At 38.7% G+C, this 20,061-nt stretch overlaps 1 protein-coding gene across 5 annotated transcripts in view; it reads right to left on the reverse strand.

The window, feature by feature from the left end:
- Window positions 1–20,061, reverse strand: part of celsr3 (cadherin, EGF LAG seven-pass G-type receptor 3) — a 93,018-nt gene that overhangs the window by 45,307 nt on the left and 27,650 nt on the right. For all 5 annotated transcript variants that reach the window (XM_037535744.1, XM_037535742.1, XM_037535743.1 and 2 more), the window contains exons 4-9: window positions 8,465–8,687; window positions 5,020–5,135; window positions 4,238–4,326; window positions 2,855–3,012; window positions 958–1,121; window positions 583–708 (exon numbers count right to left, since the gene is read on the reverse strand). In XM_037535744.1, the coding sequence (XP_037391641.1) occupies window positions 583–708; window positions 958–1,121; window positions 2,855–3,012; window positions 4,238–4,326; window positions 5,020–5,135; window positions 8,465–8,687 (876 nt within the window). The remainder of the gene's footprint in view (window positions 1–582; window positions 709–957; window positions 1,122–2,854; window positions 3,013–4,237; window positions 4,327–5,019; window positions 5,136–8,464; window positions 8,688–20,061) is intronic.

The raw sequence follows: 20,061 nt of genomic DNA on the forward strand, positions 1-20,061 counted from the left end.
AGAGATGTATAATAAGAGCACCAACATGAAGATATTTTAATTATTTGTCAAGTAAATCACTGGATCAAAAGGATGATGAAGAAAAGGGTGAAATAAGAGTAGAGGGCAGGTAGAATAAAGGATTGCATGAGGATGTGAGTGTGTGCTTTAGGGCCCAACTGATATAACATTTTGTGGCCAATAGCAATAATGATTTTAAGAGGCTAAAAATTTGGATAAGTGTTAATATCAACAGGTATAATTTATAATTATAATTATAAAATAATTTAATTATATTGACGCTAATAATTTTAGTTACACAGTGCTCAGTTCTCAATGGTCAAGCTTCTTTAACTCAAATAACAGCAGAAACTGCGATCTACTTCAACAAGGGTAATGTTGGCTTTCTGTTTAGGGTTTAGTTTTGCTCTAACTTCAGGAGGTTGTGAGTCCCAGTGATACCACAACCAAAAAATTCAGCAATTATCTGCAGTATCTTCACTGATAATGATAAAAACATGAGTGATCAAAATCAGCTGGTATTATCAGATAACCAATATCCTGGTCAGGCCACAGTATGTATGTGTGTAATGTTCTTCTCACCGTGGCTACAGTCTTTGCCTCCGAAGCCCAGAGGGCAGTCACAGGAGAAGGTTTCCCAGCTGACTCTGCAGGTGCCCCCATTCTGGCAGGGGTTGGACTTACAGAAGGGCAGCTTGGCACTGCAGCCTATTAGAGCCAAGCAAAACAACTTCATCACAAACTACACCAATCACATTGCACTGTACTGAAGACATCCACAATTAAACTGCTCATCAAATGTCTATTAACAAGAGTTTAGAAAAGATTCTGTTAACTCATCAGTTATTTTAACACATTAATAGTTCATTTTGGCATTAGCAGCTTTAATAAACACACAAACCAACATGTCCTCATTCTCTCTCTCACACACACACACACACACACACACACACACACCTGATAGAGTGCCGTTGTTAGCTACATATCCTGCCATGTCCACCGGTCTGTTGTCAATGTGCAGGTCCTTCATACAGCCAATAAACTCCCTCGTTCCAAATGGAAAATTGTCTGGAACGTTTGGCACTCCACCCAGAAACAATGGCCCAGTTAGATCCAAAGATCTGAGAGAGAGAGAGAGAGAGAGAGAGAGAGAGAGAGAGAGAGAGAGAGAGAGAGAGAGAGAGAGAGAAAGAAAGAAAAAGAGACAGAAGACATAAGTAGAGAAAAGGGGGCAACACAGATGAGAGGGAGAAAGAGATGTAGTATGAAGGGGAGAGAGAGAAAAAGTGTGAGAGTGTGAGAAACAGAAAGAAAAAGAGAAGCAGAGAGAGGCAGAGAGAGAGAGAGAGAGAAAGCACAAGAGTGTAAGAGGCAGAGAGAAAGAGAAATCATGACTGGTATTAACTACTCAAATCGACGCCTATTTTTATTTATGTTTACGTGTTTATCAACTGTGTTGGCAATACTGTACATTGATACATTCATGCCATTAAAGCATTATTGATCTGGGAGAGAGAGAAAGTCAGTAAGAGTGTGTACTTGTATGGCGTAGGGGAGGGTGAGGAACAACCTAACACAGGACATAAATTAACACAGGCTTTTTACTTTGGTAAAGAAGGTCAAGCAGGGTGAGCTTCTGGCCATATCACCATATTTCCTAGCCACAGTCTCCCCCAAAATTCAGAACAACTTATCAGTGTTTTAAAGAGATCTGTGATAAAGTGTGTTTTTAGGGTGTGTCAATTTTTTCATGTCTCATGTCTCATATCAGTTTTAAATATATAATGCAGTACAGTTGGAATATATATTTGTTTCTAACAACATAGAATTATACTGAATCAACTTTGTTAAACTAATTCATCAGACTTTTCTAGCAAGTGTTTAACAGACCCTCTAACCATTACGATTAACCGCACCCATGTGGTATATTGTAACATTGCACTTCCTGTCATTCTGGGTGGAATTGTAGGTGCTAGAAACAAAGTTCCAGTGTTCGTTTGTAGCAGAGATGTATATCGCTGCTGTTGGAACAAAACCATGTATTTCCATTTTTGTTGACTCTCAGTTTTTGACAATTTGAAAATCCTTTATACTGTGTGTAAATTTTATGAAGGATGGACCAAAATAAATGGCCAAATATGACTTGGAAAAAATTCTGGTTCCATTGACTTACATTAAAAGTAATGTATGTTTTCCCCTTCTCCTGTAAAGTTACCATTTTGGACATACAAGGTTTCTTCCGACAGCAGCGATATGTTGCTTATATAAAAATATGATTATTTCTTTATACTATTATTTCTATATAATTTAAAAATATTTTAGTTATTCGACAAAAGCAAAATATGTTTTGTTATACGCTCTCCCTATTTATACATAGAGGCATATGCAAAAGTTTGAGCACCCCCAGTCAAAATACTCGTACACATCCTCTGGCCTTTGGAAAAGTCATGGCACATTTTATATTTTATTTTTCTAATGTGTTGAACTAAAATAAATTGCCAATTAAAATTTGCAGAAGATTGTCATATTTAAGTTTGGTTTTGATTCAGTTTTTGAGGTTTCCATCTACAGTGATCCATAAACACAGTTTATGAAGTGTTATTCGTGTGAGATGAAGCTGCTGTGAGATTGAAAAATTAAGAAACTGAGGCTGAAACCACAGAGGTGGAGTGTGTGCTGTGCCTGCTGAGTGTGTAGTGGTAGTGTGTTTATCTGCAAGCCCATGGATTTTTTTATTACCTTGTTTGAGCTTTTTGAGTTCAGTTTTTTAGTCTTTTGCTCTGATACTCTCCTTTTTGATGTATAGGAGCAGCTCTGTGTGTCTGTGTGTGTGTGTGTGTGTGTGTGTACTCACTTCTTGCTGCTGCTCTGTTTGCCCTGAGCTGCACAGCTGTAGTTTCCCAGCTGAACTCCAAACCTGAGCGCGATGGCAGTGTCACAGTCATCCACACTCACCACCGCCACCTTCTCATCAGACGGACCCTGAACCTCCCCACTTACACTCCGCTTAGGCTGCAACAGACAAACACATACACACAGTGATTTAATGCTTTATGCCAAACCCTTCTAAAGCCCTGTATAGAACATCCGTTTTAAAACCCCACTTCTTAAATTTTGTTTCATTACTTTTCAGTCACAGGTCACTAAAATGTGGAGAAAATGTATTGCAATGTGCAGATTCTACACTTGCAATAAATAAATCATTTGTGTTCATTAGTAAAAGTGGAGTTACTTCATAATGATCGAATTTGATGAAATGTTATTGATGCGCAAACAGTCTTGCTTTGAGTAAAAATATCCTTTTGCTTTGTTTTTGTGATCACTTGAAAATGCTACAGAATGTAAATCAAAATGTAAATGTAATTCACTGTGAAACTGTGAAATTAATCATAGCGTTATGTACCTAATTAAAAATAATTATGTAATGAAAACCAAAGGCAACTCTAAGGGTTTAGAATTTAATTAGAATTAGGCTATCTGGCCAAACATGTTCAAGGAATTGTGCTCAGTTCATAACAAGCAGTTACACAGAAGTTCACATCATACCAGTAAACAGGCACTCTGGCCTAAAACTAGCATTTAATGTTATTATTTGTGCTGTAATGTATTATCCTGTAGTATATTACGGAATTCTTCAGCTGGTTTGATAGAATCCACCCTGTTGTATCCTTTGTACAGCGTGTGTCCAATGTTGTCCTCCTACAATACCCACTGTGCATTATGCCAAAATGCCAGTCACACAATCCCTGGGAATTCCAAGGCAAGAAAGAAATAATATCTGCTATCTGGCTTCCTTGTGCATTAAAAAAACCCTGCCCTCGTCTATCCGCCCCAAAGTGTCTGTAGTTTTTGCGAAGTTTTCCTAGTCTTTAAACCAAGAAATCTTACTCTCAGGACTATTGTGGCACCAATGTAAAAGGCAAGTAGAACATACAGCAAATGTTTTTCATTTTGGTTAAAGTACCTTTTTAGTCATTGGTTATCATTTAAGCTAAACGATTTCAAGCTTATTACATACTAAGCCTTATCATTCAGTAACTACAGGAACCTCAGCGCAGTGGTTGAGCTATTCTTAGGTTATAAAAATGTGTAATACAATTTTGGCTCCCTGATGGGCCCTGGCCATTTAAAGGGGTCAAAAGCAAGTATTTCTCAATAAGAGTAAGTGACACTCTGCCAAACTGCACTGACACAGCTGAATTCATAAACAAACCTACATATATACACACAGACTGACCTTGTTATAGTAGTGGATGTGGACAGTGTGCCAGTTCCCATCACTCACTCCTCCGGGCAAGTATGGACTCACCTGTGTAGAGGACTCACCTGAGGCAAAGACCACAGATGGATCAACACACAGATCAGACACAGATCAGTCACAGATCAGTCTCAAACTCACACAGGCTCAGACTCACACACACTCACGCCCGCCCCCCGGGCCGGCAGAAAGGCGGGGCCCGAGCACTCAGCCGTCCTCGCAGAGGCGCGTTGCGGCTGAATGATGACGGCGCATGCCACTGTTACATATCCCCACCTCCCACACGCACTCATATTACTGTGCAAAAGTCAGAAACCAACCTTCAGTTAATTAATTTCCAGTCAAAACAGCCATTAAGTACAACATTTATTTGTCAGTGCTTGGTGTGTTCACCATACAGCTTCCACTCTTTTCAGGAGACTTGCTTTTAAATAAATCTGCAGGGATAGTTTTCTACACTTTCAGTAGTTTTTCACTTTCTACAAAGTTCAGTCTTGCCATCCTTTCAGACCAATAGTGTTGAGCTGTCTTGTCACAGCGGTAGGATGGACAGAAACACTCGATTGTTTTCAGATCTGAATCAAGAGTGGAGCTTGTTTTTCTTCTCTCTCTCATGGAAGAAACCTTTACTACTGTTTATTGGTGACAGTTTTCTCCCTCTTTATGCAAATCATATTATAATAATCTCAAATGATTTATACTTAATGGTGACTTTGACTGGTCTCTGACTTTTGCACAGTACTATACACATATATATTCACCTGTGGAGTACTTCAGCACCACTTGTCCATCCAGTATCTCCAAAGCTAGGAAGTCATGTTTCTCATTGAACCGTCCATTATAAAACAGCAGCCCGCTGTTCTCTAGAGTGGCAAACCTGTAACACACATAACAATATATACAACCGTATTTCTATCTAAGGTCTGTGGAGTCTCAAAGAAATTTCCTATGAATTGCATAATTTCCAGTTTCAGTGTAATTTTGTTTTTATTTTTTAAATGTATTTTGACAATATTTTAGTCATTCCAAAACAACAATATTTCACTTGGCATTGGCCAATGCTTATTGATGTGACTTCACTATTAAAATGCTCCTTTGTTCCTTTTAATTGTTATTTTAGTAGTGAAAATAGTGTTAAAGTAATTCAAGGGCCGACTTAACAATTAAATGCTTAAGATGAAAGAATCAAAGAAAGTCACTCAGAGTGGTTTGATGTGAAATATCCTGTTTTAGAGAACCTTACCTAAGTCAGAACTGTCGACAGTGGGGGTGACAGGAACCAGACATCCGAAGCACAAAAAGGTTGTGGTGCCTGAGACATTACTTTATGATCGGTCTGACATCAAGTTTTTATTCTGTGATTTTTATTTATAATTTTTTATTTTTATATATATATATATATATATCCTCCACCTGCACAACTACACAGGTGTCATACCTCCCTCAGGCCTGGCTGAAACTACAGCCAATTCGGCCACCTCTGACTACAATTGCCAGAACCCTTTGCTCCATCACATGGTTCAGGGCTCATCCAGATCATATAATCAGTGTGTTTGCACCTACACTTTGTGAAGTATTGTCACCTTGTTGTGCACACTGAGCAGTTCCTTCATGTCTGCTTACCCATTTACGTGTATGACCTGTTTTTCATTTATAAGCTTGCTTTTTCTCTGGTTTTCAACTATCTGTTTCTGTTTTTCAAATATGGTTTTGGATCATCCTTTTGGCATTAAAGCTCTTAACTCAAGCCTCTTCTGCAAGCATCGGGTTCTGTTCTCACCTTTACAACAGGTGAGAACAAAACATCAGAAGAAAAAAAACAACCAAACTGACACTGGCTGGACAATAACACGAAACATACACTCCAAAAATGACTAACAGCAATGTGTTGCAATTTGTGATGCATTTTCAAAAAAATTAATTCATGGTGGAGGTCTACATGCAGGGTGTTGAACCATCTATGAACAATTTCACATCAAACCACTCTGAATGACTTTGTTTTCAATGGTTGCATTATTCACAAATTTTGTAAAGTTGGTGGAGTTCCCCTTTAACCCAAATTGTCATGCTGTTTTCAATACAAATTTTTGCAGACAAGGTCACTTTTTATTGTTGTGCATGTGCGTTGATGTAATAGAGGTTATCAGGGTCAGGGCTTGGGTCGCTAATGGAACATATAGAGTGAGTGTGTGTGTGTGTGCGCGAGTTATGTGTGTGTGTGTGTGTGTGTGTGTGTGTGTGTGTGCATGCTTTTGTGGGCACATGTGTAAGAGAGAGAGTAGAGAGATTAATATAGAAACAGAAAGAAAGAGAGTGGCATGGAGAGGAAGAAAGGGAGAGATAAAATGTTCAGTATCAAGGGAGAGGAGACTTAGTAGTGCTTTTGTTTGCTTATTGTTAGGGCTGGATGGCGTTACTAAATAAATGATCTGTTTCACTTATCATGGGGATTCAAAGCCAACATCCATTATATGACCTCTACACTATAGCAACCAAACTCTGACCAATCACAGAGCACAAGAACACAGCATATAGCACTCACAATGGAGAGGGAAAAGAGATGATGAAAGAAAGAAGTGAGAGAGCGAGAGAGGATGAAAGAGAGAGAGAGAGAGAGAGAGAGAGAGAGAGAGAGAGAGAGAGAGAGAGATGGGAATGGAAATCCACATGAGCATGAGGTCTAAATGAGAAGAAAGGAAGAAGAGATCGAGGGAAAAAAACGAGAGAAAGACTGGCAACACCCAATACACCCAATGTCCTCTCTCTATCTCTATATTATTATTCAGTCTCTGTCATTCATTTTCTCTCATTTTTTTGTCTCACAGATGGAAAAGTGAGATGTTTTATGATACTCAGCCAGTCCTAAAAGGTTTAGACACAATGCACCAGCACAGTTGCACTGTAAAGAAATTATATGATATCAGACCAATAGAAATGATCCAAATTTACTTGGAACTTCCATGTGGTATATGGGTAGATACAGCTAAGCAAGCCCTCCCATCAGTTAGGACTATAGGGCTGAACTGAGGCCTTACATATTAGATAAATTATCGGTGGGACGAATTTTGTGAAGAAATGACATCAGTCTAGGCCTTCTCGAAGTCTTAGATACGTCACTGACCACAAATATGAGCAGTAGTCCAACAGTCAGTTAAATGGAAAACAGCAACAGCGCCATACTGAAGGACTGCTACATGTAGTTTCACAGTAATAAGATCCAGTACAGTACTGTGCAAAAGGCAGCTGAGAAAATTATACATAAAAAGCGATCTGTCTAGGCAACACTTACTTTGGAAAAATCATTCAGAAAAACACTAATATTTGTTTATTATTATTTATTATCTTTAACATATACATGAATAAATAAAAATAACAGTGATAATCAGTAGTGATTTTATGTATGTCAGTGTGTTTATTTAACCATATCCAAATCTCTCCTCGCCAGTATTGTTTGCAAAATCAATCAACATCTAGTTTGGCTATTAAAAATTTCTTTATGTTAAATCAGGTGAGCTGCTACTGGAATTTAGGCACATAATGGCAAAGTGGAGAAGTGCTTTTACAGGCCAAAACACACAAATGATTTTACACAAGTAATTAAGTGCCTTGTGCACAGTACTGTATATGTGTGAGGTGTCTGGATGGAGCAGACGAGAGCAAAGTTCGCTGTTGGTCAAAACGTTTAATAAAAGGACAAACCAGTGATGTTATCCAGAAACCAGGTTATCCAGGTTATCCAGGTCTACCATACTGTGCGATGTGAGAGTGAACACAGACAGGTTATATGAGATGAGATACAAGTAATAGGAATTAGTAATCAGGGAAGGCAGAAAGTGGATAGGTGGATTGTACAGAGTCCAGAGTTAGGTGACCTCCTAGAGGATTCTGGGAGTTGGCGTTCACAACAGAGTGAGGAGCAGAGATTTCAGTGGAGCTGATGAGAGGCATGACAATATGTCAGTTACAAGCTTCAAATAAAGTATATCGCTGTTGTTGGAACAAAATCTTGTATCTTCATTTTTGTTGATTTTCAGTGTTTGACCATTTGAAAATGCATGTTGGTTTTTATATTGTGTGTTCATTTCATGAAGGATGGCCCAAAATAAATGGCCAAAAATGACTTGGAAAGATGTCTGGTTCCATTTTTCAAAGAAAAGCAGTACAATGTTTTTTGTGTCAAGCAGCATGATGTGTTTGTATACTCACGAGAGAGAGATGGACAGGTGGAATCTCTGGCGCAGCCCCCTGAACATGATGAAGGATTTCGGGGGGAATGAGCGTGTGGTGACAGTGCAGTAGGGTCTCTCATAGCCCCCCGCAGGGCATTCACAGCGGAACCCACCGCCAGACAGCTCCCGACACGTCCCTCCATTGCGACACACGCCTGCCACACAGTGTCCAGACCGGCGGTCAAACTCACACCGCTCACCTGAGAGAGAAACGAGAATGACCAATATTATGCATTGTCTGCGATTGCCCCTGACTTGCTTGTATATCACATCCTCACTGTTACTGCAAAATGTAATGACCAACAACTGATTAATGATGTAATTTAACACTGCTGCTACTAATTTACATCAGCATTTCTAAGAAAATGACTAAATTTACAGATTTTTACCATCATTGACAAAACATACTTTTAACTAATTAATCTTTAATGAATTAACAGGATTTATCTGGTGCCCTTGCTGCTGGACTACCTTTTTTGTTTTTTGTTTGTTTTGTTTTTTAACTATATTTTCAGAAGAACATAATAAAATAGTAATGATCTAAGAGACAGTGAAGATATACTGCATTCAAACATTACATCTCAGTGTCAGTGACCAACAACGTAGTCCCACAAATCACCTCTGCAGTGGAACATGAAAAAGCTCTCACTCTTCTGCTCTATTGTGCAAACATAAGCACTGAATATTGCCAAGAGCAGTAGCAGCAGCAGCTGAGCATGTAGAGCTAAATGTTAAACTGCAGTCTTCTATGCTAAATCCCATTTAGTCTGGCTGGCTGACTGTCTGGCCTCCTCTCTTTGCCTTTTCCAAGAGGAACAGCCTTTCATGCCTGTCTATGTATCTGTTTACCTTTCTGTTTGATTATGTATTAATCTGTCTGTCACTCTTTCCTCCATCTGTCTTTATTTGTCTGTCTGTCTCTCCTCATTATAATTATGAATAATCAACCAATTGTAATTTACAATGAATGGAACCAGTACTGTGAGAAAAAATGTTGTCTTCTTGAAGTTGTCTTCTTGCCTTCTTGAAGTCCTAGAGACATCACTATCAGCAAATGCAAGTGGTAGTTTAGCCAGCTTTCAATCACTTTTTGGGAATGGAAAACAGCAGCAGCTCTATGTCAGAGGGCTATACTGAAAAACTCACTGTAAAACTGCAACATGTGAGTAAAATATGTTAACGTGTCTTTTACAAGCCTCATATAAAGGAATGGAAGGCATGCTTTAAAAGTTACAAGCTTCAAAAGTTTGCATTTAATCTAGAGCAAAATATTCATGTGCTCCAGTATTGGTTTAGTGCTAACATAGTACTGAAAATCCCATAGGGGTGCAACCAGAAATGGCATCAGTTAAAGTTCAATGGATGTATTTAAGTTTGCCCCTTAAAAGACCAGGGCATTTTTTACTGAATAATTGGTCTTAATATGAAATAAGCCTGTGATTTTAAGGAGTTAAAATGTTTTTATCTTCTCCAATGAAGTTACATAACACAGTAACAGTGTAAGTATGGCACAACTTTCCATTCAGTCAAACCGAGTCGTGTCGGCACACATGTATGCTGTCATAACATAAAGTGACGTTTGTGTAATGTCGACATATTTCCAGTTTTTAAGTCTTATAAGTCCCTTGATGGAGTGTTTTCCTTCTGCATATTGATCTGCCTTCAGTTATTTTCTCTGTGTATATCTGTGTGATTAGTCTGGGTGTGAAAGGGGAATTCAGCGCCCTGTGAATTTGGAGGATGTAGTTCAGACCCTCAGGCTTCACAACCTTGTGCCAAACGAAGGCTGAGTGCTGGCATTGTGGGTACAACATGTGGTTAGCAAACCTCTGGCAACAGCTTCTGTAAATAATCCAGACAAAAATGCACACACACACACACACACACACACACACACACACACACACACACACACACACCAGTACACACAATCACAAACACACACAATCACACACCCACACCCATCCACCCACCCACACAACCACACAATCACTCTGTTCCTGATCCCCTGCAGTGAAAGTGTAAAATCTCAGCTGACTTTTGCTTTTAAAAGGCAATCTCCAAACCTCTAGCCCCTCCCCTCACACACTCTCACTGACCCCCACACACCACACACAAAATCCTCCCTGTGGGTCTGCATACGCCAGCTGGTCCTGTATAAAACACACACACACACACACACACACACACATCCAGCTTCAAGAGACACAGAAAAACTCATAGACGGACATACACCATCCACAAATAAACTAACACCACTTAAACTCACCCCAGAACACACACACACGATTTTGCACACACATTTTGTGATATATAAAAAAAAATTAACTCCACCTTTTCACATCAAAATTATTAGGACTGTTTCAGCCCAGAGTGTTCTATAATGTAGCACAAAATAGAGCAACCAATCAGAACAGTGGTAATTTACATATATCAGTCTTAAAGATGTTATAATAATAAATAACAAAACCAGTCTGTTTAATTCTAAAGGATAAAGACATGTAAGAAAATGGACATACAAAATTACCAGGTGTGGGTACATAAAACCACATGAACATCATAAGTGGACCTCAGGAAGAATAATAAAATATGAAAAATGTTTTATATTGAAGAATTGAAGAATAGAGGAAAGAAAAAGACGATTATGAATGGTCAGCCTAAAAATTACAATACAACTCCAATGGGCAAAGGATGCTTATAAGTCTGGTAAGTTGAAAACTCCAGGAGGAGATGCTTTCTAAAAGTCTGCTGAAGAAACTACTGGGTCCGGAGAGAAAGTGCGAGTCGGTGAGAAAGAAAGAGAGAGCACAGTGAGAAAGTGAGGAAAGGAGAGTGAGAATGAGGAAAGGAGAGAAAGGAAAGGGAGAGAGACAGAAAGAGGGACAGAGAGAGAGAGAGTCAGAGAGGGATAAGAAGGGGACAGAGAGGAAGAGACAAAGAGAAAGGAAGAGAAAGCCACAGGAAACTCCCAAACATAATCCAATAAAATAATGCTGCAAACTGAGAGCAGCACACTCAGACAGTATGGATTAGTAGCGGGTGACTCAGCCTGCAGATCCAGCAGCAGAAGCAGCAGCAGGATCAGAAGCAGGATGAGAAGCAGGGCATCTGCTGAGTGAAGTATGTGAAGAGGCAGAGCTGTATTAAAACAGCAGGCCGAGCTACAAGCCCAGCTGACTAACACAAGTCTCACATCTATTATCCATTATCCTTCAGAGTGTGGAGTTCAAACACACACTCACGTCATCCTACAGTCATCTTTGCATTTCTGTATATTTAAAAAACTCAGGCAGGATCTGGATCTGTTCATCTGCTCCTAGAAACACTTCTTTTTATATTATGTATTAATAATTTAATATGGCTGATACAGACAGAGAAACTCTGTTTAAAGTGCAGGCTCTAAGCTTTCCTTCTATATCTCATTTATGTTTTAAGAAAATTAGGAAATATTTTAATAGGACTTGAGTTTGATAAAAAAAGTTTCTGTGTAGCAGAGTTACTAGAGTTTTTGTACTTTCGTGTAGTTTTTATATTGGTTTTTGACTTCAGTTTATTTTAGGAGTACATTAATCGTTGTTTTAGTTTTTATGTCAGTTCAGTTTTAACTGACATTTTTAGTGTTATGGTGAAAATTTTTTCAGAAAGCAATGCAACAGTAGACTACACTGTGAGCTGCATCTCTGTAATACTATTTACACTGTAAAATATTTTTACTGTAAAATTACAGTAAAATACTCACTATGTGTTGCATTACGTCTGCAGTGACTTCCTGCACTAACAGTAAATAGTAAGTAAAATAGCAACTGGATACTGTTCATCCATCTGGATCACAAGACTACTGTAATGTAGCTTCATTCTGCTGTACATTTACAGTAACAAGATGCATTAAAAATAAAGTATGTTTACACAGTACTATAAAACAATGGAACTTCGTATCTAGGAGTTTACTGTAAATGTACGTAAGATTTAGCAAATGTTAAAATGTACTTTTTTTTAGAAAAAAATATTTTGTACTGTATGTTCAAAGAATATCACAAATACATTTTTAAAATGCAAATTCACACTTTACAAACAGTTTCAGTTTTCTTATGATTTCAGCTATTTCAGTTGCTGTTGTATCTTATAATGCTGTGAAGTACAGCTCAATACCAACCTCACAGTTTGTGTTTTGTGGCATTTTTATTTTTATTACAGTTAACTAGTATATTTTTTCATCACTAGTTTTTGTTTTAGAATAGTCCTCATTTACAGTTTTGTATTGCAAACAAAAAAACAAAAAACATCTCCCACTTTTGCTGATTTTCTGTCATTGTTTGAAATGTAGAAGTGGAGTTCACAGAATGTAAATCAAACAGAAATAGAATTCATGTAACTATGCAGTTCATTATGTGATTACAATTAAATATTAAAGCAAAACAATAATAGCAACCCATGACGGTTAACAAGCTAAGTATGTTAGCTGCTACAGTAGTGGAATCTTTGCATGCTCAAGGACTTCTTCAAGTTTATTGTCACATCACATTCACAAAATGGAAACTGAGTGAAAATCTTATAAATCTTATAAAACCATATAAAATTTAAGTAAACCTATTTGAGATTAAAACCACATAGTTTAAGTCAAGTGAGTCATTATTAGACCAGGGGTTCTTAACCTGGGGGTCAGGACCCCCTTTGGGGTCACACTGTGGTCCCAGGGGGCTCTGTAGAGCAGTACTACCTGTACTACCTTATTAAACACAGGGAAAATAATGTTGACAAACGCAAGGTTCTGCTAAATGGCTCCCACTACAGACCAGGGAACAAGGCTAATGTCAATTTTGAATTTCAGTGGGTGACCGTGACTGACCACTATAGCTGAAGTATTTTTTCAGTGCCAGGTAGGTAAGTAACTTACTATTTGATTATTCTTCTGTAATTTCTTTAATGTGTACACCGGTGTGTGGGGGAAGTAGGAGACTGGAGGGAGGCTTGGCAAACAGGGTTAAAATATTTTTAACATGAGAAAAGGTCCACATTGTGAAAAAGGTTAAGAAAACCTGATTTAGACTGATTCCTTCTTTTCCAAATGTAGTCATTGTGTACATTTATTTGTAGATCACTTTAAGGAAGGAAATCTGCTCTCACATACACACCCACACCCACACCCACACACCCACACCCACACCCACACACACGCACACACACAGAATAACCCACTCTGTGAGCGGTAACACAGTGCTCTCTCTCTACGGCCATCACCATCAGCAGATCAGCAGCTGACAGAAGCTTCTGTAGAAGCTCACAGACAATAAAAACTATGTGGACAGACTTTTTCCAGACACAACAGAGAGACAGAAAAGAAACTGAAAGAGAGACACAGATGGACTGAGGGGAAGAGCGAGAGAGAGAGAGAGAGAGAGAGAGAGAGAGAGAGAGAGAGAGAGAGAGAGAGAGAGAGAGAGCGAGAGAGCGAGAGAGAGAGAAAGGAAAAGGACAAGAAGAGAGAGAGAGAGAGAGAGAGAGAGACAGAGAGAGAAAGGAGAAAAAGAAACAGAGAGAGGGTGAAAGACAGAAAGAGAAAAAATTAAAAGGACGAAAAAGATAAGAAGGGAGAAAGAGAAGAGGAAGGAGAGATAAAATGAGAGAAGAAAGAGAGAGAGAAATGAGGACAGAAATACAGAGAGTGTGAGAGAGGCAGAGAGAAAGAATGAGAGGCTGAGAAAGAGGAGAGTGAGAAAGAAAAAGCAGAAGAAGAAGAAGAGGGAGAGAGAAGAAGAGAAAGAATGATGGAGGAGAGACAGAAGACAGTGAAAAAAGAGAGTGACAGGCACGGAGAGTAGAGAGAGAGAGTGAGATAGAGAGAATCAGAGAGAGAGATAGAGCGTTAAATCCACTCTCGCAGCCCCATTGACACAGACACAAAGCAATTACTCTGAAACATTTCACTCTGACTGCTCCTCTTCACAAAGCACTTAGACACAAAACACACACCTATCTATTCACAAAGCACTCGCGCACACACACACACACACACGGTACGTACACACACCAACACACAGAATCTGTAAGCACACGAGAGAAAGTACGTGTCTCTAAAGGAAACAACAATCCATCCAAAAAATAAATCTCCATTCTGAAAGTGCAGTATTTTTAGAATCATCAGCGAACTCAAACTCCCACTTGCACAAATGCACTCACATACCCTGACATACAAATAAGCTCAGCCAGATGCAACAGCGTGCAAACGCGGCTTTAATATGAGCAACTCAGTCACGCAGAAATAAAACCTGCAGTAGGCTACTTTGCCCAAAAGCATTTACCTGCGGAATAAAATGGATTTCACTTTACCCACATGCCAAACACACACAGACTGCACACGCACTCACTTACACCTCTCACGAGGTTAAAACTCAACCTTCAAAGAAGGGCTGGGCGGTATGGCTGAAGTGTATCATCACAATTCTTCAAGACAATTTTATGATACATGATACCTTGATATTTTGTTCTGGAATAAACCAGAAAGAATCCGCAATGTTACAAAATACCTTTATGCACAGACTGAGAAAACGGAAAGAAATCAGAGTAAGAGTTTACATACATACACTTTACCTGAGCTCTGAGCCTCTTTCTTGTGTTGGATTTCAATGTTTCTGACTCTAGCTTTTCTTTCTAATTTTGAGGGATATGCATCTTTTCCTCCACCCGATGATGCTATCCCCTATCCCCTATGCTGGGATAGGCTCCAGCACCCCACCCCCGTGACCCTGAGGGAGAAGTGGCTTAGAAAATGTGTGTGTGTGTGTGCATGTGTGCATCTTTTCCTGTCTACTACCTGTTTGTTGACACCAGCCTGCCTACTTTTCTGCCTACCTGTATGTTGACCATGAGTTTCTGAATGCCCCTAGTAAAGGCACTTCGCATTTGCAACTTGCCTCAGTCCCAAGTTACTGTAATAAGCCTGGGGTGTGAAGGGTTAATTATTTCTCACTCATAGCTAGGTTTCAAGCAAACAGAGACAGCTTGTCTCTGCAGATTCTGAACTTTACCACAGTTTGTATGTATGAGTAGAAGTAGGGATATTTAAGGAGTCCGTTATCACAAACATCACTTGGGTTTTTGAAAGGCGCCATGAAATAAAATGTATTATTATTATTATTATCACAGCTGTGATTCCATTGCAGGTATGAGAGTGAAAAAATATTCTGTTATGACAAATGACAGCACAAGTAGAGCTCAACCAATCAGACCAGGCCATCAGAACAGCCTGTTCGAATGCAAAGAAAAGTTACTGTTGGTTTAGACAATTTTTTGTCTAATAACAAACAACAATAATTTACAAATTGTCCATGACCTTGACAGAAGTGCTTGTCGATACAGAATGTTAAAATGATTTAACTCACAATAATTAATCAAGCAACTACATTTATATGACTATGTGACACAAGTTGAATGTACAGCAAAATAACAACGACACTTCTAAGACTAAAGCAGAAAATATCACACACACATGCTTGTCTTGCTATACTTGAGAGGACGTCCTTATATTTCTAATGATTTTTGTATTACTGTAGCTAAGTAATACTACACCTACACCCAACCCTAATCTAAACTTAACCTTAGTATCCAAACGGCAATTTTTCTCATTTTGCTCATTTAGTTTTGAGAAAACTGAAACATTTGACCTACCCAATTTAAACTACTGTGGTTATGTCTCACATTTTTTTAATCAGAATGCTCAGAACGTGTGCATCACAAAAAATGATATCAGTGACATGGGCAGTCAAGCTCAGTGGCAGAACCATCTAAAACCTCCATTTCAGCTGGGGGTGTGGGACATGTCTCAAACAACTAATTCAATTTTAGTGAAAGAGGGCTGCAAAGTTAGTTTTAGTAGTGCTGAAAGTTAGTGTCAGTCAGCGGCCTAGTTGTCCAGCACTCTTATTTTTATTTATTTATTAATTAATTTTCCAGAAACAATACATTTTGCCCCACCACTTATGTAAATGAGGTGCATACACACACACACACACACACACACTTTGAAATGTCAAACTCTGGCAAACACAGTACCACAATACACACTCTCTGTGCTCCTATGCAATACAGAAGAATAATTTTTCCACTCATACTGATGTTCATACTCTGAGAGATGGACTCTCACAAGCACACCATATGCAAATTTACCACATACACACACACACACACACACACGTGTGCTTTTGAACTGAAATTCAAAAGTCTCAGAAGACAAAAGAATGACTAAAATCTCTCTCTCTCTCTCTCTCTCTCTCTCTCTCTCTCTCTCTCTCCGTCTTTCATTTTCTGTCTCTCTCTATGTGTACTTATGTCTATATGTAAATATGTAATAAATACTTCTAAACTAAATCAACAAAAAGAAAATGATTTAAATTGGTCTATAATGCATGGTGCAATGGAATGCTATACATAAAATCACTGATAATTCTATACAATGACTTTCCCATTGTTAATGGAATGGAAATACAGCTTGAGGCTCACTTTAGAGTCATTTTTGGGAACAAAACAGTCCATCCTACGTTTTCCTTATATTCTGTTTTCATCCCTGAGGGTCTATAAAAACATTTGCACATCCAAACATATTTAGTTTATTTTACATGATGATTTTCCAACTTCTCTTTATCCCTTAGAATTAAACAGGCTGTTTGTTCGTGTGACTTTAAGACAGATACACGTAAACGGCCTCCTTTCTGCCTGTGTCGTGCTTAATGGTACGTGAACAGAACAGTTAGAAACACAAAAAAAATGTATTGCAAAAAGTGAGGAGAATTTAGGCTGATAAGATATGGGCCCTTTAAAATCTGATACTGTGAGACTTTGTGATACAGAATTTGAGCAATACTGTCCAACACATGTTACAAGTTTTCTTACAACAGCGATGACACTTTTTCTATCCCATCTCTCTTTCTCTTCTGCTGGTTCACTCTTCCTCTTCATGCTCACTTTGTTTCTCTCTCTCTCTCTCGACCTACCCCCCCGCATCCCTGTGGCGCGTGTGTTTTGTAATGTATTCTCTCTCCCTCTTTCAGGGGATGTTTAATTCATCAAAGTCTCAGCTCCCCCCACAGGCTAAACACCCTCCCCCCCGCTTCTCTCACACATGGTTCGACCCTCAGGGGAACCCCATCTGCCCCCACCTTGCTTCCTCCTTCTCCCTCTCTCTCTCCCTCTCTCTCTCCCCTTCTTTTCCTTTCCCTCTCTCTCTTTATCTGTAGTCACTCTCTTTCCTCCTTTCCTCCCCCTCTCTTTCACTGCATATCATTTCCATCTCTATTTCCCTCTCTCCTTCAGTATCTTTCCTCTTTACTCTATTCTTTTCTTCTACATTATCCACTTTCTCCATCTCTCTCTCTTTCTCTCTCTCTCTCTCTCTCTCTCTCTCATTGTATTTATTTTCATATAACTGATAGTTCAGATCCTAAGATCTGATTGGCTGAGCTGTGTACAAAGCCACGGTGAAATACTTGTTATACACACAACTTTAACGGCATCACCACAACAAGAAGAATTCACTAAAATCCATTACCGCCAGGTGAACTGAAAGATGAAGTAAGGACCTAGGTTAGTTTAAACTGTTTAAACTGGGGGCTGACAAGTTCATTTCTTAACGACTAAAAGATAAAAGATAGATATCATAATAACGTGCTACTAACACAGCACAGGAATTTAGCATTACTGTTGCAGTAGTAGTTTGGTAAGCAAACACTCCTTATAAGGCAGACGTTTACGTATTAAAATTGCTATTTTATGATATTTATGATGTTGTCATTTTGCATGAGAAAAATAAAACATTAGTGAAATAACATCACATACAATAGCTGTGTTCCAAAGCCTAAGCTGCAGCCAAGATAGGCTGCATTTCTCGGCTGCTGCATCATAGCAAACCCTTCATATTCAGCCTAGAAAAGCAGCCTACGTTCTGAATGAGCTCAAGGACATATCAGAAATAGCCTTCCAGGCCTTTTGTTACCCACAGTTCTCTGCGCATGAACAACAACAACAACAAAAAAAAAAAAACAGAACCACAAAAATGACAGAAAAGGAAGACGTTGGAGCAGAGTTGTTTTAAAATGTAAGTTGTTCATGTACTTGGATTTGTCTTCATTACCTAATAAAGTGTAATGAATTAATTAAAGCATTTGTCCATAGATCATATATTGTCACTATATCGTATTTTGTATATATATGTAGTTCATCGTACTACATGATAACACCTCCTTCATTTCCGTGAAGAAATTAAAAAGCAACAAGCACAATGCAGAGGGCTCCATTTTCTCTCACCAGTTCCCTGATGAGTTTCGCGCCGCACTGGTGATGTCACCACGCAGGCTAGATAGGACTGTTCCATTTGTGTGACCAGTAGACTACTAAGGAGGAGTTTTAATAGCAGTCCTACCAAGGGCCTGCACTACCTCGGCTGCAGCCTAGACTTTGGAACGCAGCTAATGTTACTGCTTTAGCAGTCTATATATGGTCACTTGGCAACAACTATATTTGTTAGTGGAAAGGTGTTTATAATATTAGCTATATTTTTTTTTTATTGTTGCCATTTTATAAATGCAATATGCCACTTGAGGGGCAGTGATTCTCTGTGGGTAAGGGCTGTTTTAAGGCACATTCTAAAGTGGAGTCTGAAATCATAAACTATGATAAAATCACAGCCTGTAGTGGTTTATTGTTTTAATAAAACAGATCATTCCAGCTCTAATGTCTGATTGGCTGAGCCATTTTTTTCACTACTGTAAAATATCCATTAAATACACATTTGATCGCAAATAACAACTGAATTCAATAGTAATTAAGTTTATTTAAGTAAAAAGTTATTAAAAAAAAAACAGTTGTGTTGTTTATGGAGCACCTCCAATGTAAAACAGCATATTAACCATCCAACCCTGTTTCCTGGATTATCAGTTTTTGCTTTCTATTTTATTTTGTACCATTTTACATTTAAAAGCCAAACTATGCTTTATTTACATTTTAGTGACCCCTATATTTTACATACAAAAAATACCATACCATAATATATTATTTATACAACAAATGGAACAAATACTGTTCACTGCTCACTGAAGCAGCTCAATTTTGGATCTTTGATTGCACGGCCTTTCCTTGCTTTATTGTATCTACTTGTTAATTATTTAGATTCTTTATGATATATCAATGTAAGCTAATTCCTCATACATGCAAGTGTATAGGGCCAATTCAGATGCTCTATCTCTGTCTCTCTGTCACTCTCTCTCTCTCTCTCTGTCTCTCTCTCTCTCTCTCTCTCTCTCTCATTAATCTCACTGGTTCTCATTCCCTCTCTCCCCCTCCTCTACAACACCTACTCTGTGCCCACCCTCTCTATTTTATTACTTCTCCTTTAATTTGCTCTTTCTCTCCCCTCTCTCCTCCTGTTTCTCCTCCTCCCCCACTTTGTGCATCTCTCCATCTCTCTGTCCCCATCTCAAACACACTCCATTCCTCAGTGTTTTGCATCACTCCAGGAAGCTGCATTTCATATATTTCCTCAGACTCACTACAGTCGTTATAGCCCCGTGTCTTGCTGAATGAATG

This window comes from Pygocentrus nattereri, chromosome 28, assembly GCF_015220715.1.
Source record: "Pygocentrus nattereri isolate fPygNat1 chromosome 28, fPygNat1.pri, whole genome shotgun sequence".
Lineage (NCBI taxonomy): Eukaryota > Metazoa > Chordata > Actinopteri > Characiformes > Serrasalmidae > Pygocentrus > Pygocentrus nattereri.